The sequence below is a fragment of the Panicum virgatum genome, chromosome 3K (assembly GCF_016808335.1).
Source record: "Panicum virgatum strain AP13 chromosome 3K, P.virgatum_v5, whole genome shotgun sequence".
In the NCBI taxonomy this organism is placed as follows: domain Eukaryota; kingdom Viridiplantae; phylum Streptophyta; class Magnoliopsida; order Poales; family Poaceae; genus Panicum; species Panicum virgatum.
In genome coordinates this window covers 56,036,744-56,058,382 of record NC_053138.1, presented here as the reverse complement: position 1 = coordinate 56,058,382, position 21,639 = coordinate 56,036,744, and the positions used below count along the sequence as shown (strand labels likewise).

Sequence of the window (21,639 nt, the reverse complement as noted above, 5' to 3'; positions counted from 1 at the left end):
TATTGATCAACTTTACTTTTTTCTAAAAACAAAATTCTAGCTCATCGGAACCTGGTCTCTACGACCCTAGATCCATCCAAATGTTCTTCCCCCATTTTTTTCACCGCCGAAATATCTCCTTTCCAATCCACGTGACTAAATGGTACCGATATATCTGACACCATATCTGAATCCGAATATTTAACTCAATTTTTATGATGTCGATATCTATTTATATCTTATCAGACAAATTTGATACTATACATACCCGATCCGAATCCGAGAAGAAAAATAACAATATGTATTTGTATTCATAGCTATCGGACCGTATTCGATGCGTTTACCGATGCGTTTACCCTATACGTGATTCCACATCATTTCCATCCAATGCCACATAGGCTTATCGGAGCAGCCGAAAGGCTTCTAAATTTGCAATTTTCTAATTTTCATATTTATTTTCACAATTTTCTATTTAAGAAATATTATTTTAAAAAAATATTCCTCTTCTTTTCACATAGAACAGATAGCTGCATGTGTTTCTGTCCCCCGTGTCTTTTAGTGAAAGTATATGTGTCTTTTAGCCTGCCACGCTGTGGAAGTGGTGGCAACGGAGATCTACGCAAAAAATGGCTGGCAATTTCTCTTTAGATTACGTGAATAATATGAGTTGTCATATAATCTAGAGAAATTTACTATTATAATTTTCCAAATATATCATTGGTATGATGATACAAGAATCGACAATAGGCGTATGCATTGGATGATGCAAAAGGTCAGATTTTTATCCATTTTCTAAAAATATGTGTATCTCTGAGAGAATTGTCAGTAGATATCTATGTAAGAGCTATATGAGATAGATAGATGTCATCCCTTATTTATCTATATTGATATATCAGGGCTCAATGTTTGATATCTTCCAATAAAATGTTCGAGTATTCATGAAACATGAGTATCCAAACCAAAATCTGTGCCCTCTCCTGTCTCTATGCTAGTGTTTTGAGTTTTAAAGGGTTTGTTTGTCTCCTGGAATAAATATGTTAGTATGTGAGTCATATTTCAATTTATTTTCTTGAATGCAGTATCCTAGGTGCGTACATCTGCTGCAGTGTTGGTGCGTGTGTTTACAATGCGTGCACACGTGTGAGGACTAATCAGAATCTAGCCTAACTTGGTTATAATAAAAAGAATCTTGAGAACTTCTACTTTACGAGATTTCTCTGTTTAAAGGAAACTGTCTCACAAAAGTTTGAGCAGCATGTTGGCAGTTGGCTAGTGCCCAGTGGTAAGCCAAACTGTTGTTAAACCCTCGCTGTGTTTTGCACACTATCAATGCATGCTGACACTTCGTTAGCACATGGTCTGATCAGCATTGTTCGGCTAGTCTGATTTCTGCTCATTCAATAATGTTTTGTAAGAGAGAATATCCAATACAGTGGCGGATTTAAAAGTTGGATTTAGAGGGGCTTATTTTTTATTTTTCTTTGTCTCTCCTCCCTTTTTCTTCTTCTTCTTTCTCATTTTCTTTTTCCTCCCCTGGGGGGCTAGGAGGGCTCCAGCACCCCCTGCCCCTACGTTGGATCCGCCCGTGCCGAAATAAATCGGAATAAGGCAAGAGCAGACAAGCAGGATAGAGAAAATTACAGATGAGACAATATTATAGAGAAAAACCGACCGTAAGATACAAATCATACAATAATGATAAATGAACTTATTTTATTTTATATACAAACATTGATTGCTAAATATTTGTCATTTGTAATGAAATGAAGGTGGAAGCAGCTATGGGGCCCTACTTGAGGTAGTGCTATCATGCCACCGTGTCTCTCTCAAAAAAAAAAAGAAAACAGAATACTCTGCTTCTCTATCCTTGCAGTAAATGTTCAGATTTTTAGCACGAACCCGAAGTTATGGTCCATCTGAAAAGAACAGTATGATAATTGGCCATCACTACCAGTTCATTGGATGAACAAACATGATCATACCACTGTCACCGTAAGTTTGAACTAAAACTGGCAGTATTACTGCACGTTCGTATTAGAAACAATATGAAAATGTGTATGCAGCGCATCTTAAAAAAAATCAGTAACTTTTCATACTGACTGAAATGGAGGCAAACTTTATATGAAACATTTTTTTCCACACCGGATCAGATAAAGGAAGACTTTATATAAAAACTTTTAGTCCACCATGATATCTAAAATTTGATGGTTGACAACCTTACTTGTCATTTGAAATTACATAAATGTGTAAATAATAATTGATTTTTTTGTGGTGGTGGTGGGGAGCTAGGACCAAAAGAGAAATAAATAGTTTGCAAGCACAATTAGTGATACGTGAGATGGTGGCCAAGCGTCACAATGACTCCCACAAACTTTGGTGTGTTCAGTATACTTCATACTGTATACTGTATTCCTTTTCTCCTTCTCTTTTGCTGTTAAACTGTTTTTACAAAAGCAAAAAGGAACACTGAGAGACAATAACAAAAAAAATCAATCAACACAAAAACAGGAAGAGGAAGAACACAAGGAACGAGCCAGCTTACTACAGGCTACAGCTCCGATATTAGAAACCCCACTGCCTTGGCACAGAGAGCGAGAGAGGATCCACGGTGTATATATACGCGCAACGCATTGGAACTTGGCGACCCTTTTTTTGAACGAATTGCATTTGAACTGCCAGTGGCAGAATATTTAAAAGAAGATAGCTGCTTGCCATTTGCTCTCGGCTGTACCGAAAGGAGCCGACGACCGAGGGCGACGACTCTCCAAGTATCAACGGCAGCGACTCACGGACGCGTAGAGATTTATCTTATCCTGCCTGGTGATGTCCTACAACGCGTTGATCTCCTACTTGTTGATGAACCATCGTACACGCAAATGACATGAAACTAGTTTAGTCCCTAGTCAAAGGAGGGAAAAATCTAAGAAGATGAAGGGACGGTGCACGGAAAAATCAGGAGCTTTTCACTGTATTTTCAGGCTGTTATCCTTGCAGCTTCTATGAAGAACAGAGGAGGACTATGGTGGCGTTGTTTAGATCAAAAAAAAATTTGGTCAAAAACATCATATCGAATGTTTGGACACATGTATGGAGTATTAAATATGGACAAAATAAAAAACTAATTGCACAGTTCGCGTGTAAATTGCGAGATGAATCTTTTGAGCCTAATTGCGCCATAATTTGACAATGTGATGCTACAGTAAACATTTACTAATGACAGATTAATTAGGTTTAATAAATTTGTTGTATTATTAGTTTATATTTAATACTTTAAATGTGTGTCCGTATGCTTCAAAAATTTTACACCTAAAGAACTAAACAAGGCAGGCTCCTTTCTTTGACCTTTTCTGTATGTCTTCAGACGCTGTCGGCATGATTGTATTCCTTTCCCTTTTTTCCCAAAAAAGAGAAGTTCATGTTGCATTTCCTACCACACTGCGTGCGATTACTCAGGCATCTTCTTGCGTTGACTGCCCATTTCTGGCTGGCCTGTCTGAGAAGTGTGTCTCTGGATTATGTATATATATATGCATATGCATGGTGACTCATGTTCCTTGGAGGATCATCTTTTCCTCCTTTCTCTCCACACCCATGGCTGTCTTTGCTGGGTATGTTTCGTTGTTTTGGATAGATACTGGAGTTTGAAACCCTACCAATTTTTTGTCACAACAAAAATGCTAGACTCTACCAAGGTCCAAAATCCCTACAGTTTGCTTATGGTCATGTCGTTTACCGGTCTTTCTTCGATAATTTAATTTGATACTTACTGCTGAGACACCAATACAATACTTCTCGTACGCTACATGCTTATATGTACTTTAAATTGAAGAGTTTCGAGGCTGATCAAAGAATGATGAGAGATGCGTTGGTGATACTGATGAGGAAAGACCAAAGAGGAATACGCCAAATGGGCATCATCAACAATGCATCATTAGCCACTTGTCTAGCTAATTGGCCAGTGCTTCCTATGATTTCTGAACAAGCACTGACATGTGTGGCACACGTTTGCGTAATGTGGAATGTTGTTGAGTTCAGTGTCTTAGTTGGTATATATATATGATTCAGATTTGTCTGCAATCACAATCTCTGTTGAATTGTGCCGCGGAAGTGCCCTGTCGGAGACCAAGCAGGCTCCATCCCTACAGCGACCAAGCAGGTTTTCGTAAACAACGACGTGTTTGGGAAACCGCGAGGTTTTCGTCAAATCTTTAGCTTTTTCATCCGAAGCGCAAGCGAACCTCTAAATTCAGAAGGCTTGGCAAATGGACATTCGTTTCAAGGGAAATGAGAATCATTACGACACAAAGAATCTTTTTCCAACTATCAAAACCATCACCTGTACATTTGCAAACATACAAAAAATTAACAATACAACAGCAACATCTGTACATCATGCTAGTACAAGAAATGTCTATGCACATGGTACACAAACAGACTGGTACAACATCACACGATTCACACCCTACAGTTACCAACTAGAGGACATATAAGCTATGTAGTATGTACAACCAGGAAGGCAGGAACTGGATTCTCCAGCATCCAGGGCTTGTGTGCTTCACTGGAAGTTGTTAGCATGACCTGATCCTGGTAACTCAGGGCAGCCAGGTCCCTCATCTTGCTCAGTAACCGACACCGTTTGATGGGATTGAGAATGATGATGTGGTCCAAAGTTGGGTTGAGCAGAGGTTGATGCACCTGAGGAGTCCTGATGCAGGTTGAAGTTCATGCTCGTCAACTGCAAAAATGAATGCTCGGCTGTGAGCTGTGTAATACATGAAGGTACTGAATGTGAACAAAGCATCCTAGAAGAAATGGACATACAAAAAACCAGGGTGAGTTTTTGCTATTTGCATCACCTCTGTTGGGTAAGAAAAGTCCATCAGGCCTTGGGGATTTTGTGGCCAAAGCGAAAATGTCTGCTGCTGGCCATGCAGATCTGTAAAGTTTCAAAAGAATTGCATCAGAATTACTAAGTAAAGTCTAAAAATCATTGTGTCAGAATAACTCACACATAAAGCATATGGAAAGGGAGATGTTTCTAGAAAGAGTAAGAGGATTCCTCAGGGACACCACCAAGTACCCTGGTAATATTTTTTAAGAGGGGATACTCATTTCTGAAAGTAAAGTACCTTGGCAATAATGTGTGTTCAGATCATCACGATCAGTGACAATGGGACCACAGTTTGTAATTGGATAAATTGACCCCCTTAGATGCTCTTCCTGGGGCAAATTTTCAGCTGCTCCACTTCCTGGTAAGTTTTAAAATCACTATATCAGAATAACTTATGCAAAAAACACATGGAAAGGAGAAATATAAGAGGTAAATGTTTCTGAAAAGAATAAGAGGGAACAAATGTCAACAAATAGAAGTAATAGTTTTGACTTTTGAAGAGGGAACAGTATTTTTTAACATAAAAAATAACTTTCTAATATTTTGAAGAGGGGACAATCATTTGTCACAGTACCTTGGTATAAGTGTGTGTTTAGATCCTCAGGAATGGTGGGATTACAGTTTGTAGTTGGGTAAATTGGTCCCATTACATGCTTGCCGTAAGGTAAATTTTGGGCTGCTCCAGTTCCTTGGATATATAAATAGAAATTCCATCATCAGACAATTGTAGTGACGAATGTAAGAGCAGTCAAAATTCAGAAAATGTTATCCTAGTCACCTTGATATGAAGAAAACTGGTTAGCAGAAAATATTGGTGGTGATGCACCCGCCAATAGAATAGAAGGGGCAGCAGCAACATCCGTGCTTGATGAAATTGGCTCAGGAATATTGCCTTTCAATATAAAATCAGGAGAGATGCCCTCCAGTTTGTCATATGCGTGTTGTTTCCACTTGTTTGCTAAAGCCTGCGATGAGAACACTGCATCTATTATTATCAAAAGTTCAAGCCATTGTTGAACATTGTCACCATAGTGACATTGGTGTATGACGAATAAAGCATGTACCTTCTGAGCTGTGTCAAATCTTTGGCATGCAATGTACTCATGCGGGAATGCTGCTCCAATAAGATTGTGCACACAATTAAAAAAGAGCACCACATTCCCCTCTTCACTCTGATACCGTTTCAGCTCCTGCCTATCTTCAGGAACACACTCCCTAGCATGTTTAGTCAGTCTTGACCATGAAATTTGTTGCTTTTCCATCTTGAGGATCTGCATTCCAGGAAATTAAAACAACATCACACGAATGAAACAGATAGCTGGAAAACAGGGGCATACAGGATATTCAATAAAGAATCCCTTACTCTACGAAGCTTGTTAGAATCCTCATTCAAAGCTTTCAAAAAGCCCTCCACTTTGTAGATTTTCGCATCGTGAAGCCTCCTGTGGTAAACTCCATCCCTGGAAATCTCTTCTAAGCGATATAATTCATCATCTAACCTTGGAGGATGCCTCTTCTCATTTGCTGCAAGAAACAACTTTCAATGATCAACTATACCACATATAAATACAGAAACTGCAAAAAAACTGACAATAAGCGAAGCCAGAATTGTACGTTTGTTTCTACGGTCCAGGACTAGCACAGGCTTCATGATGGCTTCCTGAACCCGATCAGAAGTCTTTTCACTCTTGCAAACTCTTGCTGCTATGATGACCTTTTTCCTGCATGACCCTTCCTTGAAACGGATCTGGCTAAGTTCTACCTCTCCATTGGTTAACCATTCAGACCCCAGCACAAGATCCTGCCCGTCCCGACCTTGCATTATGTGCTTGTCAAAATCATCTTCAGTCCAGTTACCCCGGCATTTGTTGGAGAACTCGCAACGGAGAACCAAGATCTCAACTTTCGCTCCCGAAAGTGCACCAGATGTTACTACATTGTCACCTTGAAACATGGCAAGTTTGATAGCTGCATTATTCTCAGATGTTACGTCCTCATCAGTGTAAATGGGTTGCTTCAAACCATTCTGAAAAAGCAATCGAATGTTTGTATTTGATCCATCGGTAGTGGCTTGCTCCTGGTTTAGCTCCAGTCTGAAAACACAAGCATGATTCACATTGAGGCAAAGACCATACTTCTTCATTTCATCTCAGAGCAACATTAAAAGGATGTTGTGATTCTTTTTTCTTTTGTTAAGCTAAATGTACAAGTAGATACATAGGAACTTGACAAGAAAAGAAATGATGCATGCATACAATATTTCAGGTTGAGATAAGTAGTTGATTTTGTACCTGGCGTGTTGATCAGCATGGCAATTAGAACATGGATGCGTCAATCGTCCCTGCACGTTTTATACTAGAGTGTTATTCCATCTTCATAAGCACATCAACTGAGTTCCTCAAATAAACGAATAACATGTATGGTAGCTATTCTGGAGATGGTAATCTAACCACTTCATTTCGGAGAATCTCAATCTCCCTGTGACCTCTAACTACTTCATGGTAGAGACTCTCAATCTGCCTGTGACCTCTGGCTACTTCATGGCGAAGACCGTCAATCTGCCTGTACCCAAATGAAACAAAAAGGAGAACCCTGTTGAGTTTCAGGAATACCGCTGACGAATGTGCTCTGATATAAGACAAAAATCTATATTTAGAAACTAATGGCAGAGTTAATGCTGTATTTATGTTCTGATTCTGAACCTACCAATAGTTGAAAGAAAGAGTTCCAGTAACAGAATGCATAACTTGACAAATCTATATCTATTTCTAAAGCAAGCAAGGTTTCCACTTAAACTTTTGGTTTGGTCCGCCTAAATTTTTGGTTTGGTCCGCCTTGTGTTATTGATAGGTGGGCCTTAATCCATCCCGTATGTGAGTCGGACAAGCCCTCCGTCCACGACTCGATCATGTAGATCCCTACAAATTAACGCACAAGCAACTATACGTATTCGATACTTATACCAATTTTGCCCGTTGCAACGCACGGACATATTTGCCTAGTCATTTTAAATAGAGAAAGAAAGAGTTGCAAGTTCATCTAAATGGGAGTGAGATTTCACAAGGAAACAGAATTACAAATAAAATATAGGAAATGTGTAAAGTTGGAAAAACATAATACGTTGATACCACACTTTGTTGAATGCTAACTATATCACAAAGCATACTTCGATTTTATCAAAGAAAGATGCTAGTAAACTGAAAACACAAACTTTGGTATGAAATAGAGGTATGGTCCTACCAATCGATCCCAGTGCCTCTCAATCAAGGCTGATAGCGACCTACATATAAATTTTACGGTCTCATGAAAAGAAAACATGAAAACAATATATTTGGGCTAACCCATACTAGTAATCTACAATGTAAAATCTTAATTGTCTATTCTTATGAAAAAAATTATGTCGTTCTAACTTCTAAGAGAGGGAGACACTTAAAGGTCTACATCACCAAAGGGAAAGAAGATCTTACCCTGAAACCAATCGAAAGGCCAGACCAACATGTCTCTGAATCTGCAAAAAAAGTGCAGGAACGACCAGCGCCACGGGCAAAGAAAATGTTAGAGAATTGCTACATGTAATAAAAAGAGGTGGGGACAAAAAAGGCAATATCTTTGTGTCACGGTATCTAACATTTTGGGAAGTGTATTCTAACATTTTGGGGAGTGTTCATGGGTTCATAGGATGATTGAAGATAGACCCTGTTCCTATGTAATCTGTACTGTCATGTGGCTTTAGGAGGAGCCTCTCCGTAAAAAGAGTTCAGTTTAGTCAGTACCCAATACAAGCAGGCAGTTGTTAACTTGCTAAATTGCTATACCCAATTTGGGAGCAGATCAATGACTAGACTGACTAGAGTTGTAGAGATGAGGACACATCAAGGATGGCAATTGATTAAGCTAGTTAAAGAAGTCAGTGGTACTGGTTTTTGCACAGGAAAGGGGGCGATCAAGCTTACCATGAGGCGGATTTTGGTCAAGCTTGCGATCCTGACGCTCCTGCTCACAGCCAACGGACGGATCAATGCAAGAAAGGCGAAGAGCTCAATTCAAGAACAAACGAGTGGACGCATGGGGGGGCCACTCACATTCGCACCAAGAACATCACCGCGAACAGGGTCCGGCGCAGCATCCGGCTCCTCGGCATCGGCGCCTCGCCGGACGGCGCCGTCGTCTTCTGCCGCTTCGCCGGCGGCTCCTCAGCAATCATCGCTCTCGGTCGCTCGACTCTTCTCTCACGCTCCCAGTCGCTCGCCCCGCCCGGCCTGCTGTGGAGTACGCAAGCATATGCATCCGCCCCTCTCTTATATAGAGCCGCCGAGGCGAGGAGGGGACGAGGAAATGAGTGCATCGAACAGATGTCAATGAGAATCCGCGTGGATGCCATACGTCCCGGCCGTGACCCCGGATATCAGGGGAATCTTGCGATGTCGCCGGGACAGGATAAATGTAGCGGTTCAGTTCGTTTAGTAAAACCGATAAAAGCCGGTTGGACCTGCCGTTTTTTTACGGAACCAGTTAACCGTCGGTTCCAATTGAACTGGTTTTTCGTATGGGTTTCGTATGAGCTCCAAATTAGACAAATAATATGTCCATTTTGATTATTTCGACGAGCTCTTTGCAATTGTTAACTTTATTTTAGCATTTGAGATTGTTTTATAATGGTAAATATTTAAATTAAGCTTTTTAAATTCATAAATGCTACATATATTGTCTTTTTATGCATATTTATTTTTGGTATATCCCGTAAAACAACTCTAGAGCACCAAAACTTAAAAAATTTATTAAATTAAGACACATCTTGCTATGATGCATTATGAAATATTGTTAGTTTACTATATTATTATATGTTAGCCTTCATATTATTTGAGTTAACAACCACAAACACACAAAATGATAATTTTTTAGTATCTTTTGTGGACTTGTAGCTAGATTAGTTGGAATTTATTTATATAATTATGTTATTTAACAATTTATTTGTACATGTGGTCACCTCTATGTTGCTAATTGTCTATTATATATTATGATATTGCACCAGTTTGAAAGTATTTATGGACGGTTCAATTCTCCGGTCCGAAACTATCGAACTAGCGGTTCAACCGGTTCTTTACGGTTGGACCAGTGAGCCAGCGAACCGATAGCCTCACCGGTTCGATCTCCGGACCTAATAACTATGCCCCCGGGAAGCGCAATCTTTGCTGGCTTCGTTTTTCTTTCTTTTTTTGCCAAAACGACACTCGACGAGATGTGTCCACGCCTCCTCGGTTTCACATCTTCATTTAGAAATTTTGGATGGTCGATACTTGTCTTCTTCATTTGGAATTTTGGATGGTCGGTAGGCCCCGTTTGGGAGGGTTTCTGGATTGCGGATCCGGAACTGGAGCAGACGAATAGCGATCCACAAAAGGGCTCCGGCTCTCCCAACGCGCCACCCAGGAGCGCTCTGCCTGCGCGACCATTTGGTGCGGCTCCGGTTGGAGCTGATGGCGGAGCCCTTCCAAATGGGGTCTTAGGATTTGAGACGAGTATACTTTCTCCGATAATAAATGTTCATCTAAATATGTTTCCAGTCAAAACTTTATCTCTTGCTCGGATCACAAATATAAGTTCATCTAATTAAGTTCAAATATTTTAAATCTAATATCTATAGTTTTTATATTGAATAAGGGCTTAAAATAAAAATTATTAGATTCATTATGGAAAGATATTTTTTAAAAGTATATCTATAGCTCAGCATTTGAGGTTTCTTGTGTTGTAACCTGCGCACTAGCTTTGAGTTCTCGACTCATCTCCATTGCTCCCATTTTTTTATAAATTTATTTTAAGATTTAATTGGCCTTGTTTCGTTCAGTGGTAGATAACATGCACGTTACCAGCATTAACTTTGTCAATCTCGATATCTGTTGGTTCAATCTCTCAGTGATGCTCATATAGGTAGGCTATTGCGTATATTTATAGGGATAAAAAATTAAAATTTAACAGAATATTTAATACATGGGTTGTATTTAAATTGTCATTTGAAGATGCACATAAAGTTGCTGGATTGGCATCTAAACATTGTAAAAAAATAGGCACGCTGACAATAATCCCATTTATTCTTGGTAAATTGAAAAATGGTTCCTCAATAAGATTTAATTTTAATTTTAATGTATTACGGTTATTCATGGATTGAATTTAATTAAGCCCTTGGGCACCATAGTGGACCAAACCGTACTCACGTCGTGTTCAAAAAGAAATCACAAGTGTCATGCGTTTCTCATATCAACTTATTGCTGAGGTTGACTCACGAGTCACGATTGGGTCTAATGTAATTAAATAGACCATATTTGAATGGATCTCGGCTAAAAGTTCTAAGATTTCAATTGGCCTAGTTTGACTTAATTGATTTATGCTTAGTTCTAAAGTTACAGTGCAGTTTCTTGTAGTAATATGGACAAAAACTGTTAATATTCTACCTTCAAAAATAAATAAAATAACTACTATACTTTTTAATGCACTACCACAAAAATAAATCGTTTGTGGTGGCGATCAAAATATGTTTGTGTTGGTGGTTTAACACCCGCCAGCACAAATCAACATTTGTGCTGACGAGTGGACGACCGCTAGCACAAATGCATTTGTGCTGGCAGTCATCTTAAGCACCCACTAGCAGTCCAGCACAAATCAATTCCAATCATATAAAATTTTAAAATGCAAAACTAGAATGAAAAATTATTTTTATATTTTAATAGACATCTACATCGAACCGTCCATCATTTGACACCAGTACCGCATTTTTCAAGCACATGCAGCATATGTGGTTCGAACCTCAGATCTTTCACTTCGCGCGTTCCTTCCTTACCATCTCACTTACACATTACATCTATCTTCCCAAGATATGCTATTCTTTTAATATCACTTTTTGGAATTTTATATCTTGTGTTTGACACTCTAAATGATCTTAAATTAAAAAGTTATCAACTATAAAGTTTTAGATCTTGTCAAGCACTATAACTTTGGTATAAAGTTCATCCTCATTCGAGATTGACTAAAAAATTCAAAAATTCAAATTTTGGTTTTTACAATTAGATTTTAAAAAACATTTGTAAATGATCTCATCGAACTTTATAACTTGAATATAAAATATATTTTCATCTTAGGTTCTCTATAACTTGAATATGAGGTTTAAACTTAGATTTAAGAAATAGTAACAATTATTTGACCTAGTAAATGGCATTGAACTAAAATATTGTGAACTACAAAGTTTTAGATCTCATCGAGCTCTATAACTTTCATATAAAATTTGTCTTCATTCGAATTCATATGAATAATTATTTGATTTTTTCTTAAAAAATAATTTGTGCTGGCGGTTGCTTATGTTGACTGCCAGCACACAAAAAATAAGGTGCCAGCACAAATGTTTTCTATACCAGTGATGTCATGTTGGGTGGTTATGTATCCGGAATTCATATATTTTTTTAAAAAAAATGATGACTATGAGTTGCATAATATATTGGCTTTAGTTTGTTATTATGACTGGGTACTACTTTTAGCATATCATAATCATAACTCTACAAGAAGCTCTTTATTTTGGGTCCACGTTGATATGTGACTCATAGCGTTATGCATAGTACTAGCGCATTGCCCTAGTTGGTATACATATAATTACTATGCATGAAAGGCTATGCAGAGGCCGGACATAGTCTAACACCAAGAAACTGATTGATGGCGCCAAATAGTTGGTCACTATTATACAAGTCCATATATACCCTTTAAAAGATAGCATCTCCATCATTTAGTATTATTTTTTATTGTATTTTTTTGCAGTATTATATTTCTTATAATGAGATTAAAAAATGGATTATATATATTGCATTTGTTTGACATTTGATATATACTAATAACTCACATGTAATAGTAGTAGCAACTTGGGTAAATTTGCCAATTGTACTATATACATAAGTCGCAACAACTTTTGTACAAACACAGACAATTTTTCTAGACATAATATAACAATTTATGCATAGCCAATATAGTAATGTATGTGATGACTGTCTACCAACTTATATTATGTCTAATACCAAATTTATGTAGAGGTCATCAACAATCTATGTTGTTATTGTATATCGACCTATGTAGGGAATTGACATCGACATCATAAGCAACTTATATTGAATTAAATGATAGATATAAATTTATATTATATAACCGGTAGCAACTTATCTTCAATTAATTTTTTTTGGATCATATTAATGTTGATGCCATTTATTGCATTTGTCACCAAGAATATAGTGATGCAAATGGAATACCATAGTGCATATTTGAATGTAGTGTAAGAATGTTAGATTAAACAATAACTTCAACCAAATAATCCATATCAACTCATGTGGAGTATGTACTATATAGTTTGCACATAACTAGTTAATACCACACTACCACTACATGGAACTTGCTATTACACATAAATATAGGGAGACTATATGGATACCAAAAGGAATTGTATAATGATTTGGATATTATTTTCATTTATTCAGATATTTTGTCGAAAATCGCATATGAATCCGGATGGTTTTTCCGGATATGGGATTCAGATATAAGATGAATAGTATCGATCAGATATCTAGTCGAATAATTCGGATAGCCAAGTCGGATATTAGGTTTGGATAGTTGTATTATATTAAATATATATATTACCAAAATCTGATTTAATCTCTAACAATTTATAAATACTTTATTTTGAATTAGAAAATTACAACACTAGCAAAAAAGTTTCTAAAAATATTATTAATATCTATTGACGCTCTATTTGGAGTTGGATCTTATTTGCCCTAGTCTTTTAGTTCAAGGAATAAATTTGGACTTCGGCATTAGTTCGATGGTCAAAAATAGATTTATTACATTTTAATAAAATTTCAAAAAGATTTTCAGAATAGTAAGTGAGGTGAGTTGCAAGTTTTTTTCCCAAATTAACTTTTTCTATCTAATCTATTTATTTGGGTTTATCATTTTTAGTTAAACGTTCTTTAAGCTTGTTGATTTTATTGGGTACATACATCTTGGTTGTTCATTCAAATATCATATAATTTGACTCTTTCACCATAAACTAGTTAAATTTAGGCTCGTTGAGGGGACAAATAATTACAACAAGTGTGATATATATGGTTATTGCTTTTATTCTGCATCCAAGGAAATATTCATGACTGACATTGTTTGCATCCATCTCATCCTGTATTCGATATGTATGTACTCATATTCGTATCAGATAATCCGCATTCATATCTGTATTCGATAGGTATCTGTGTCCGACTACGACTCCGAAGAAAACTATGAAAACAAAATATGCTAGTGATATCCATCAGTATCCGCTCCGTTTACACCCCTAGTGTCATGCAAGGGTTTGAGTGTGGTGGCATTAGTCACACCTTTGTAGCCTAGTAGCATTAATCACACCTTTGTAGTCGCAGTAAATAATTTTGAAAAAAAAAACCTTTTAAAAATCCTGACATAACACTTTCAAGTTAACCCTTTTACACGAATTAAGAATGGAAGTGTAAAAGATACGTTGTAGTATGTACGCCGGCTCACACCACATCTCGGGTTGGTCTATAAATGGACCATTTAAACGCTGAGTATTACCGTATTAGAGACAAGGTTCCACGGATACTAGCCTACTACTATACTACCATAAGAAAATTATAACTGGGGAGGTACCTTCAAAGATGGCAAAATAGCTCACCCATGTATATATAACTTAGAGTAAAATGCACTGTGGGTACATGAACTTGTACTGCTGTGTCAAATAGGTCCATAAACTTAGAAACCGGACATCTAGCCCCTCGAACTTGCGAACCCGTTCACCCCAGGTCCAGTCCGGTTTTGCATGGCTTGCACGGCACTGTGCGCCCGCGATTTGCTACAGTAAACCCGGATTTGCTACAGTTACCGCGGTTTTGTTTTTTCTTTCCTAATTTATTTCGGCTGAATCTTTGAAAAATCATAACTCTTCGATACAACATCGGATGAAGATGATTTTTATATGAAAATTGTAGTCATCGACGAGATCTACAACTTTCTAGTTTTGAGTTTTTTCATTTGATGAAGTTAAGTTGCCCAAAAAAATTATACAAAAGTACAGCACCATAATAATCACGTACTTCTGCTTCTCGCACTAGAAAATTAATATATTTTTCTGTTTGTTGTCAAATGAAGACACTTGTATACTAAAATTTTAGTACTCTAAAAGATCTAGATTCTTAGAGTTTTAAGTTTTTATATTTGAAGTTGTTAAAATGTCGATAAAACAGTATAAAGCAGCATATTAAGTACGCAAAAGACGTTGAGGCTTTATATTATTTTATCAACATCTTAATAACTTTAAATGTAAAAACTCAAAACTACAAGAATCTAGATCGTTAAAAGTGTTAAAATTTTGGAATATAAAGTGTCTTCATTTGACAACAAACAGAAAAATATATTAATTTTCTAGTGCGACAAGCAGAAGTACGTGATTATTATGGTGCTGTACTTTTGTATAATTTTTTTGGGCAACTTAACTTCATTAAATGAAAAAACTCAAAACTAGAAAGTTGTAGATCTCGTCGAGGGCTACAATTTTCATATAAAAATCATCTTCATCCGATGTTGTATCGAAGAGTTATGATTTTTCAAAGATTCAGCCGAAATAAATCAGAAAAGAAAAAACAAAACCGCGGTAACTGTAGCAAATCCGGGTTTACTGTAGCAAATCACGGGCGCACAGTGCCATGCAAGCCATGCAAAACCGGACTGGACCTGGGGTGAACGGGTTCGCAAGTTCGAGGGGCTAGATGTCCGGTTTCTAAGTTTATGGACCTATTTGACACAGCACTATAAGTTCATGTACCCACAGTGCATTTTACTCTATAACTTAAGCTGCCTCAGTATGTAAAATACATGTGGGCCAACATATATACATATAATCACCTATGTATAGCTGAGGAACGACCCAGCAGTATCTTATAACAAGGGAACTTGGATTTTGGGAGGGGGAAAAGGAAAGTAAAGAAAAGGGAGGGATGCGTGGGGTGGGTGATCGATACCTCTCAGCAGAGGTGTCGAGGTGAAGGAACGATCATGGTATCCTTGATGAATGAACAACAGCCATGTCGCATGCATATATATGCAGAGACGATGAAAATATTCCGAGACTGGTCAGAAGAAACGGCAGGCAGAATGCATGAGAAGTTTACACAGCCTGGGAAGAAACGCAGCACCAGGTTCATACAAGAGGGATCCAGTGCAAGCAGCAAGCAAAAGCCTATTTGCCGTCTGAAAAATACACTGAAGAGCTAGCTCCTGCTGTTTCCCTGATATTGTTCCTACTTCTTCTCAGACTTTTCCTTCCTTCAATGACGTGGCATTATGCAAGTTTGATATTGTTTACGCGCATCTTTTTTTACATTAAAGATAACATCGTCTATGCTAGTTGCAGTGCAGGGGGAGGGGAGGACCCCTGGACCAAGACGGACAAATCTCTTCAATCCCCTACGCGTCCAGGGCTTACTATGTTGATTCTTGGGGACGCGTATCTTTTGCCAAAGCCTCGAGTGCGCAAGCAGTTTAGCTTTTTGTCCTTAGCTTTAGTTTGTTCCGACTGACAATAATCTATATTAGCTTTTTTTGGCGAAATATAATCTATATTATCTCGAAAAGCCTGATCACACCTGTCGTCTTCCTCTCCTCCCAGTCGAGCGGCTCACGTGCAGCAGAGAGCACGCACCAGCACCATCCGGGTCGATCGAAGGCATGTGATTGGAAGAAGCTAAGGAAAAAGGGAGGAAAAATACTTGAACAGTATTGCCTTGTTTCGTCAGAACAAGCACAACTGATCAAGGCATGCATGTAAAAATGAAAATTTTCTTGATAAGAACTTTTTGTAGCCAATATGTTTTTCGAATAATTCGACAACCTCAGGAGAAAAAGGGCATTTAGAGATGGCGAGATTTGATTCTTTTTTCTTGTCTCTTTTTTTAGCCATACACCTCATTCTTATGAGAAAGAGTCATCAGTGAATTAATTGCAGCCCAAACAATGCAGCTGTACGTACATTATGGATTGGCAAAATAGCCAAAATTATCCTTGAACTATGGTGCTCGGCTCAATTTGGTCTCTAAACTATAAAAACGTCCAATTTAATCTTTGAGCTATCCTAACCAGCCTAACTTCATCATTGAATCCGATGTGGCACGCAATGTAGGCTCCTCCAGTCACCGTCCATTCCTTGAATCCTTGAAATACCTTTTTTTAACTTTCATCCATATATATAGTAGATTTAACACAGGCAGCTTCCAACCCGCATCGTTGCGAGCTACTGGGAGGGTGGTTAGGGATGGTCTGGCTGCGGCAGCCTCGCTGGCAGGGAGCGGGTGGTGAGGGGGTGGCTAGCTGCGCAACCTGGGAGGGGCGGCAACCTGGCAGCGAAGGGAGCGGTCTGGCTCGATGCGGGCTAGAAGTTGCCTATGTTAAACAGGTTCTATGGATGGAGGGTAAAAAGGGTATTTCGCAACCCAAATTGACTGGGTGATGATTGAAGGAGGCTACATGGCGTGCCACATTGGATTTAAGGATGAATGTGGACCAGTTAGGATAGTTCAAGGACTGAATTGAACGTTTTTATAGTTTAGTGACCAAATTGAGCCGAACCTCATAGTTCAGGTACAAATTTTTGGCTATTTTGCCTCGTGGATTTATGGTTTTATAATTTCATTTACTGCATGCAGCTCACTGTCGTTCCAGTAAAAATGGCACACTTGTCACTGTGTGTGCAGCCCAGCACAGGGTAGAGTGTACTTGTTTCTGAATTGCACGTCAACGAGGAACGATCACCGATAGATCGGGGATTTCTATTTATCGCGTGCGCGAGTAGGCGCTGACGTGTCGCAGAAGCGGTTCCGCCGCAGCTCACTTGTCTCGGGTTGTGTGCACCACACATTGCGTGGGCTGTTGCCGCTGTGCTGTCGCGGGAGCTTTTTCTTTTTTCTTTTAGGGCTGTCGCGGGAGAATTCTGACGTGCCGGGGGAGCCACGTAGCCTAGGCCGGCGGCGGGGTGCGCGACACCCGCGCGCTGCAGGGACGTGCGCAGTGATGCCGATGGCGAGGCGCTCGGGGCGGAGCGGCAACGCAGGCAGCAAGGCAGATGCCGGTGGGGAGTCTCGGCGGAGCGGCGTCCGGTGGGGAGGCTCGGCAAGGCGGCCGCCGGAAGGGATAGGGATGCGGCGGCGGCGGCCTGGAAACCTAGCCGCCGGCCTCGCTCGATCCAATCCGATCGGGAATGACCGTGGTGAAAGTGAATCGTGGGTCCCGTGGTCAGTTAGACCACACAGTAAAAATATTGGGTGAAAATATGGGGCCCACTTGTCAAACGGAATCCGTCTGTGCGGATAGAGCTGAGGAAACTGTGTCGCGTGGGAGGATAAAACTGAGGTGGAAAAGATATTAGGGGTAGAACTGAGGTGGGGGACCAAACTAGGGGTACGAATATAAAATACCCTAGTTTCTAAATATAGATTTTTGTCTTATATCAGAGCACATTCGTCAGCGGTATTCCTGAAACTCAACAGGGTTCTCCTTTTTGTTTCATTTGGGTACAGGCAGATTGACGGTCTTCGCCATGAAGTAGCCAGAGGTCACAGGCAGATTGAGAGTCTCTACCATGAAGTAGTTAGAGGTCACAGGGAGATTGAGATTCTCCGAAATGAAGTGGTTAGATTACCATCTCCAGAATAGCTACCATACATGTTATTCGTTTATTTGAGGAACTCAGTTGATGTGCTTATGAAGATGGAATAACACTCTAGTATAAAACGTGCAGGGACGATTGACGCATCCATGTTCTAATTGCCATGCTGATCAACACGCCAGGTACAAAATCAACTACTTATCTCAACCTGAAATATTGTATGCATGCATCATTTCTTTTCTTGTCAAGTTCCTATGTATCTACTTGTACATTTAGCTTAACAAAAGAAAAAAGAATCACAACATCCTTTTAATGTTGCTCTGAGATGAAATGAAGAAGTATGGTCTTTGCCTCAATGTGAATCATGCTTGTGTTTTCAGACTGGAGCTAAACCAGGAGCAAGCCACTACCGATGGATCAAATACAAACATTCGATTGCTTTTTCAGAATGGTTTGAAGCAACCCATTTACACTGGTGAGGACGTAACATCTGAGAATAATGCAGCTATCAAACTTGCCATGTTTCAAGGTGACAATGTAGTAACATCTGGTGCACTTTCGGGAGCGAAAGTTGAGATCTTGGTTCTCCGTTGCGAGTTCTCCAACAAATGCCGGGGTAACTGGACTGAAGATGATTTTGACAAGCACATAATGCAAGGTCGGGACGGGCAGGATCTTGTGCTGGGGTCTGAATGGTTAACCAATGGAGAGGTAGAACTTAGCCAGATCCGTTTCAAGGAAGGGTCATGCAGGAAAAAGGTCATCATAGCAGCAAGAGTTTGCAAGAGTGAAAAGACTTCTGATCGGGTTCAGGAAGCCATCATGAAGCCTGTGCTAGTCCTGGACCGTAGAAACAAACGTACAATTCTGGCTTCGCTTATTGTCAGTTTTTTTGCAGTTTCTGTATTTATATGTGGTATAGTTGATCATTGAAAGTTGTTTCTTGCAGCAAATGAGAAGAGGCATCCTCCAAGGTTAGATGATGAATTATATCGCTTAGAAGAGATTTCCAGGGATGGAGTTTACCACAGGAGGCTTCACGATGCGAAAATCTACAAAGTGGAGGGCTTTTTGAAAGCTTTGAATGAGGATTCTAACAAGCTTCGTAGAGTAAGGGATTCTTTATTGAATATCCTGTATGCCCCTGTTTTCCAGCTATCTGTTTCATTCGTGTGATGTTGTTTTAATTTCCTGGAATGCAGATCCTCAAGATGGAAAAGCAACAAATTTCATGGTCAAGACTGACTAAACATGCTAGGGAGTGTGTTCTTGAAGATAGGCAGGAGCTGAAACGGTATCAGAGTGAAGAGGGGAATGTGGTGCTCTTTTTTAATTGTGTGCACAATCTTATTGGAGCAGCATTCTCGCATGAGTACATTGCATGCCAAAGATTTGACACAGCTCAGAAGGTACATGCTTTATTCGTCATACACCAATGTCACTATGGTGACAATGTTCAACAATGGCTTGAACTTTTGATAATAATAGATGCAGTGTTCTCATCGCAGGCTTTAGCAAACAAGTGGAAACAACACGCATATGACAAACTGGAGGGCATCTCTCCTGATTTTATATTGAAAGGCAATATTCCTGAGCCAATTTCATCAAGCACGGATGTTGCTGCTGCCCCTTCTATTCTATTGGCGGGTGCATCACCACCAATATTTTCTGCTAACCAGTTTTCTTCATATCAAGGTGACTAGGATAACATTTTCTGAATTTTGACTGCTCTTACATTCGTCACTACAATTGTCTGATGATGGAATTTCTATTTATATATCCAAGGAACTGGAGCAGCCCAAAATTTACCTTACGGCAAGCATGTAATGGGACCAATTTACCCAACTACAAACTGTAATCCCACCATTCCTGAGGATCTAAACACACACTTATACCAAGGTACTGTGACAAATGATTGTCCCCTCTTCAAAATATTAGAAAGTTATTTTTTATGTTAAAAAATACTGTTCCCTCTTCAAAAGTCAAAACTATTACTTCTATTTGTTGACATTTGTTCCCTCTTATTCTTTTCAGAAACATTTACCTCTTATATTTCTCCTTTCCATGTGTTTTTTGCATAAGTTATTCTGATATAGTGATTTTAAAACTTACCAGGAAGTGGAGCAGCTGAAAATTTGCCCCAGGAAGAGCATCTAAGGGGGTCAATTTATCCAATTACAAACTGTGGTCCCATTGTCACTGATCGTGATGATCTGAACACACATTATTGCCAAGGTACTTTACTTTCAGAAATGAGTATCCCCTCTTAAAAAATATTACCAGGGTACTTGGTGGTGTCCCTGAGGAATCCTCTTACTCTTTCTAGAAACATCTCCCTTTCCATATGCTTTATGTGTGAGTTATTCTGACACAATGATTTTTAGACTTTACTTAGTAATTCTGATGCAATTCTTTTGAAACTTTACAGATCTGCATGGCCAGCAGCAGACATTTTCGCTTTGGCCACAAAATCCCCAAGGCCTGATGGACTTTTCTTACCCAACAGAGGTGATGCAAATAGCAAAAACTCACCCTGGTTTTTTGTATGTCCATTTCTTCTAGGATGCTTTGTTCACATTCAGTACCTTCATGTATTACACAGCTCACAGCCGAGCATTCATTTTTGCAGTTGACGAGCATGAACTTCAACCTGCATCAGGACTCCTCAGGTGCATCAACCTCTGCTCAACCCAACTTTGGACCACATCATCATTCTCAATCCCATCAAACGGTGTCGGTTACTGAGCAAGATGAGGGACCTGGCTGCCCTGAGTTACCAGGATCAGGTCATGCTAACAACTTCCAGTGAAGCACACAAGCCCTGGATGCTGGAGAATCCAGTTCCTGCCTTCCTGGTTGTACATACTACATAGCTTATATGTCCTCTAGTTGGTAACTGTAGGGTGTGAATCGTGTGATGTTGTACCAGTCTGTTTGTGTACCATGTGCATAGACATTTCTTGTACTAGCATGATGTACAGATGTTGCTGTTGTATTGTTAATTTTTTGTATGTTTGCAAATGTACAGGTGATGGTTTTGATAGTTGGAAAAAGATTCTTTGTGTCGTAATGATTCTCA

General features: G+C 39.2%; 2 protein-coding genes across 2 annotated transcripts; one reads left to right on the top strand and one right to left on the bottom strand.

Moving 5' to 3' along the window:
* Window positions 1-4,264: 4,264 nt before the first annotated feature.
* Window positions 4,265-9,163, bottom strand: LOC120699760 (calmodulin-binding protein 60 D-like). The gene is made up of 13 exons (XM_039983823.1): window positions 8,953-9,163; window positions 8,824-8,863; window positions 8,338-8,378; window positions 7,321-7,432; window positions 7,162-7,211; window positions 6,485-6,963; window positions 6,234-6,394; window positions 5,935-6,141; window positions 5,649-5,835; window positions 5,445-5,558; window positions 5,109-5,228; window positions 4,836-4,915; window positions 4,265-4,714 (listed from the first exon to the last, which is right to left on the bottom strand). Exons 1-13 carry the CDS (start codon window positions 9,072-9,074, stop codon window positions 4,535-4,537), a joined length of 1,893 nt encoding a protein of 630 aa, XP_039839757.1. The 5' UTR covers window positions 9,075-9,163; the 3' UTR covers window positions 4,265-4,534.
* Window positions 9,164-18,424: 9,261 nt separating this feature from the next.
* Window positions 18,425-21,639, top strand: LOC120699759 (calmodulin-binding protein 60 D-like). The gene is made up of 11 exons (XM_039983822.1): window positions 18,425-18,583; window positions 18,693-18,742; window positions 18,941-19,011; window positions 19,090-19,419; window positions 19,510-19,670; window positions 19,763-19,969; window positions 20,069-20,255; window positions 20,346-20,459; window positions 20,676-20,795; window positions 20,989-21,068; window positions 21,190-21,639. Exons 4-11 carry the CDS (start codon window positions 19,212-19,214, stop codon window positions 21,367-21,369), a joined length of 1,257 nt encoding a protein of 418 aa, XP_039839756.1. The 5' UTR covers window positions 18,425-18,583; window positions 18,693-18,742; window positions 18,941-19,011; window positions 19,090-19,211; the 3' UTR covers window positions 21,370-21,639.

Excerpts from the sequence above, each read along its gene's own strand:
- LOC120699760 (XM_039983823.1), bottom strand. The coding sequence starts at position 9,074 with ATGATTGCTGAGGAGCCGCCGGCGAAGCGGCAGAAGACGACGGCGCCG. Across the intron at positions 7,433-8,337 it reads GCCTTTCGATTGGTTTCAGG|GCAGATTGACGGTCTTCGCC; the intron begins GTAAGATCTTCT and ends ATTTGGGTACAG. Across the intron at positions 4,916-5,108 it reads GAACACACATTATTGCCAAG|ATCTGCATGGCCAGCAGCAG; the intron begins GTACTTTACTTT and ends GAAACTTTACAG.
- LOC120699759 (XM_039983822.1), top strand. The coding sequence starts at position 19,212 with ATGCAAGGTCGGGACGGGCAGGATCTTGTGCTGGGGTCTGAATGGTTA. Across the intron at positions 19,970-20,068 it reads GATTTGACACAGCTCAGAAG|GCTTTAGCAAACAAGTGGAA; the intron begins GTACATGCTTTA and ends TTCTCATCGCAG. Across the intron at positions 20,256-20,345 it reads CCAGTTTTCTTCATATCAAG|GAACTGGAGCAGCCCAAAAT; the intron begins GTGACTAGGATA and ends TATATATCCAAG.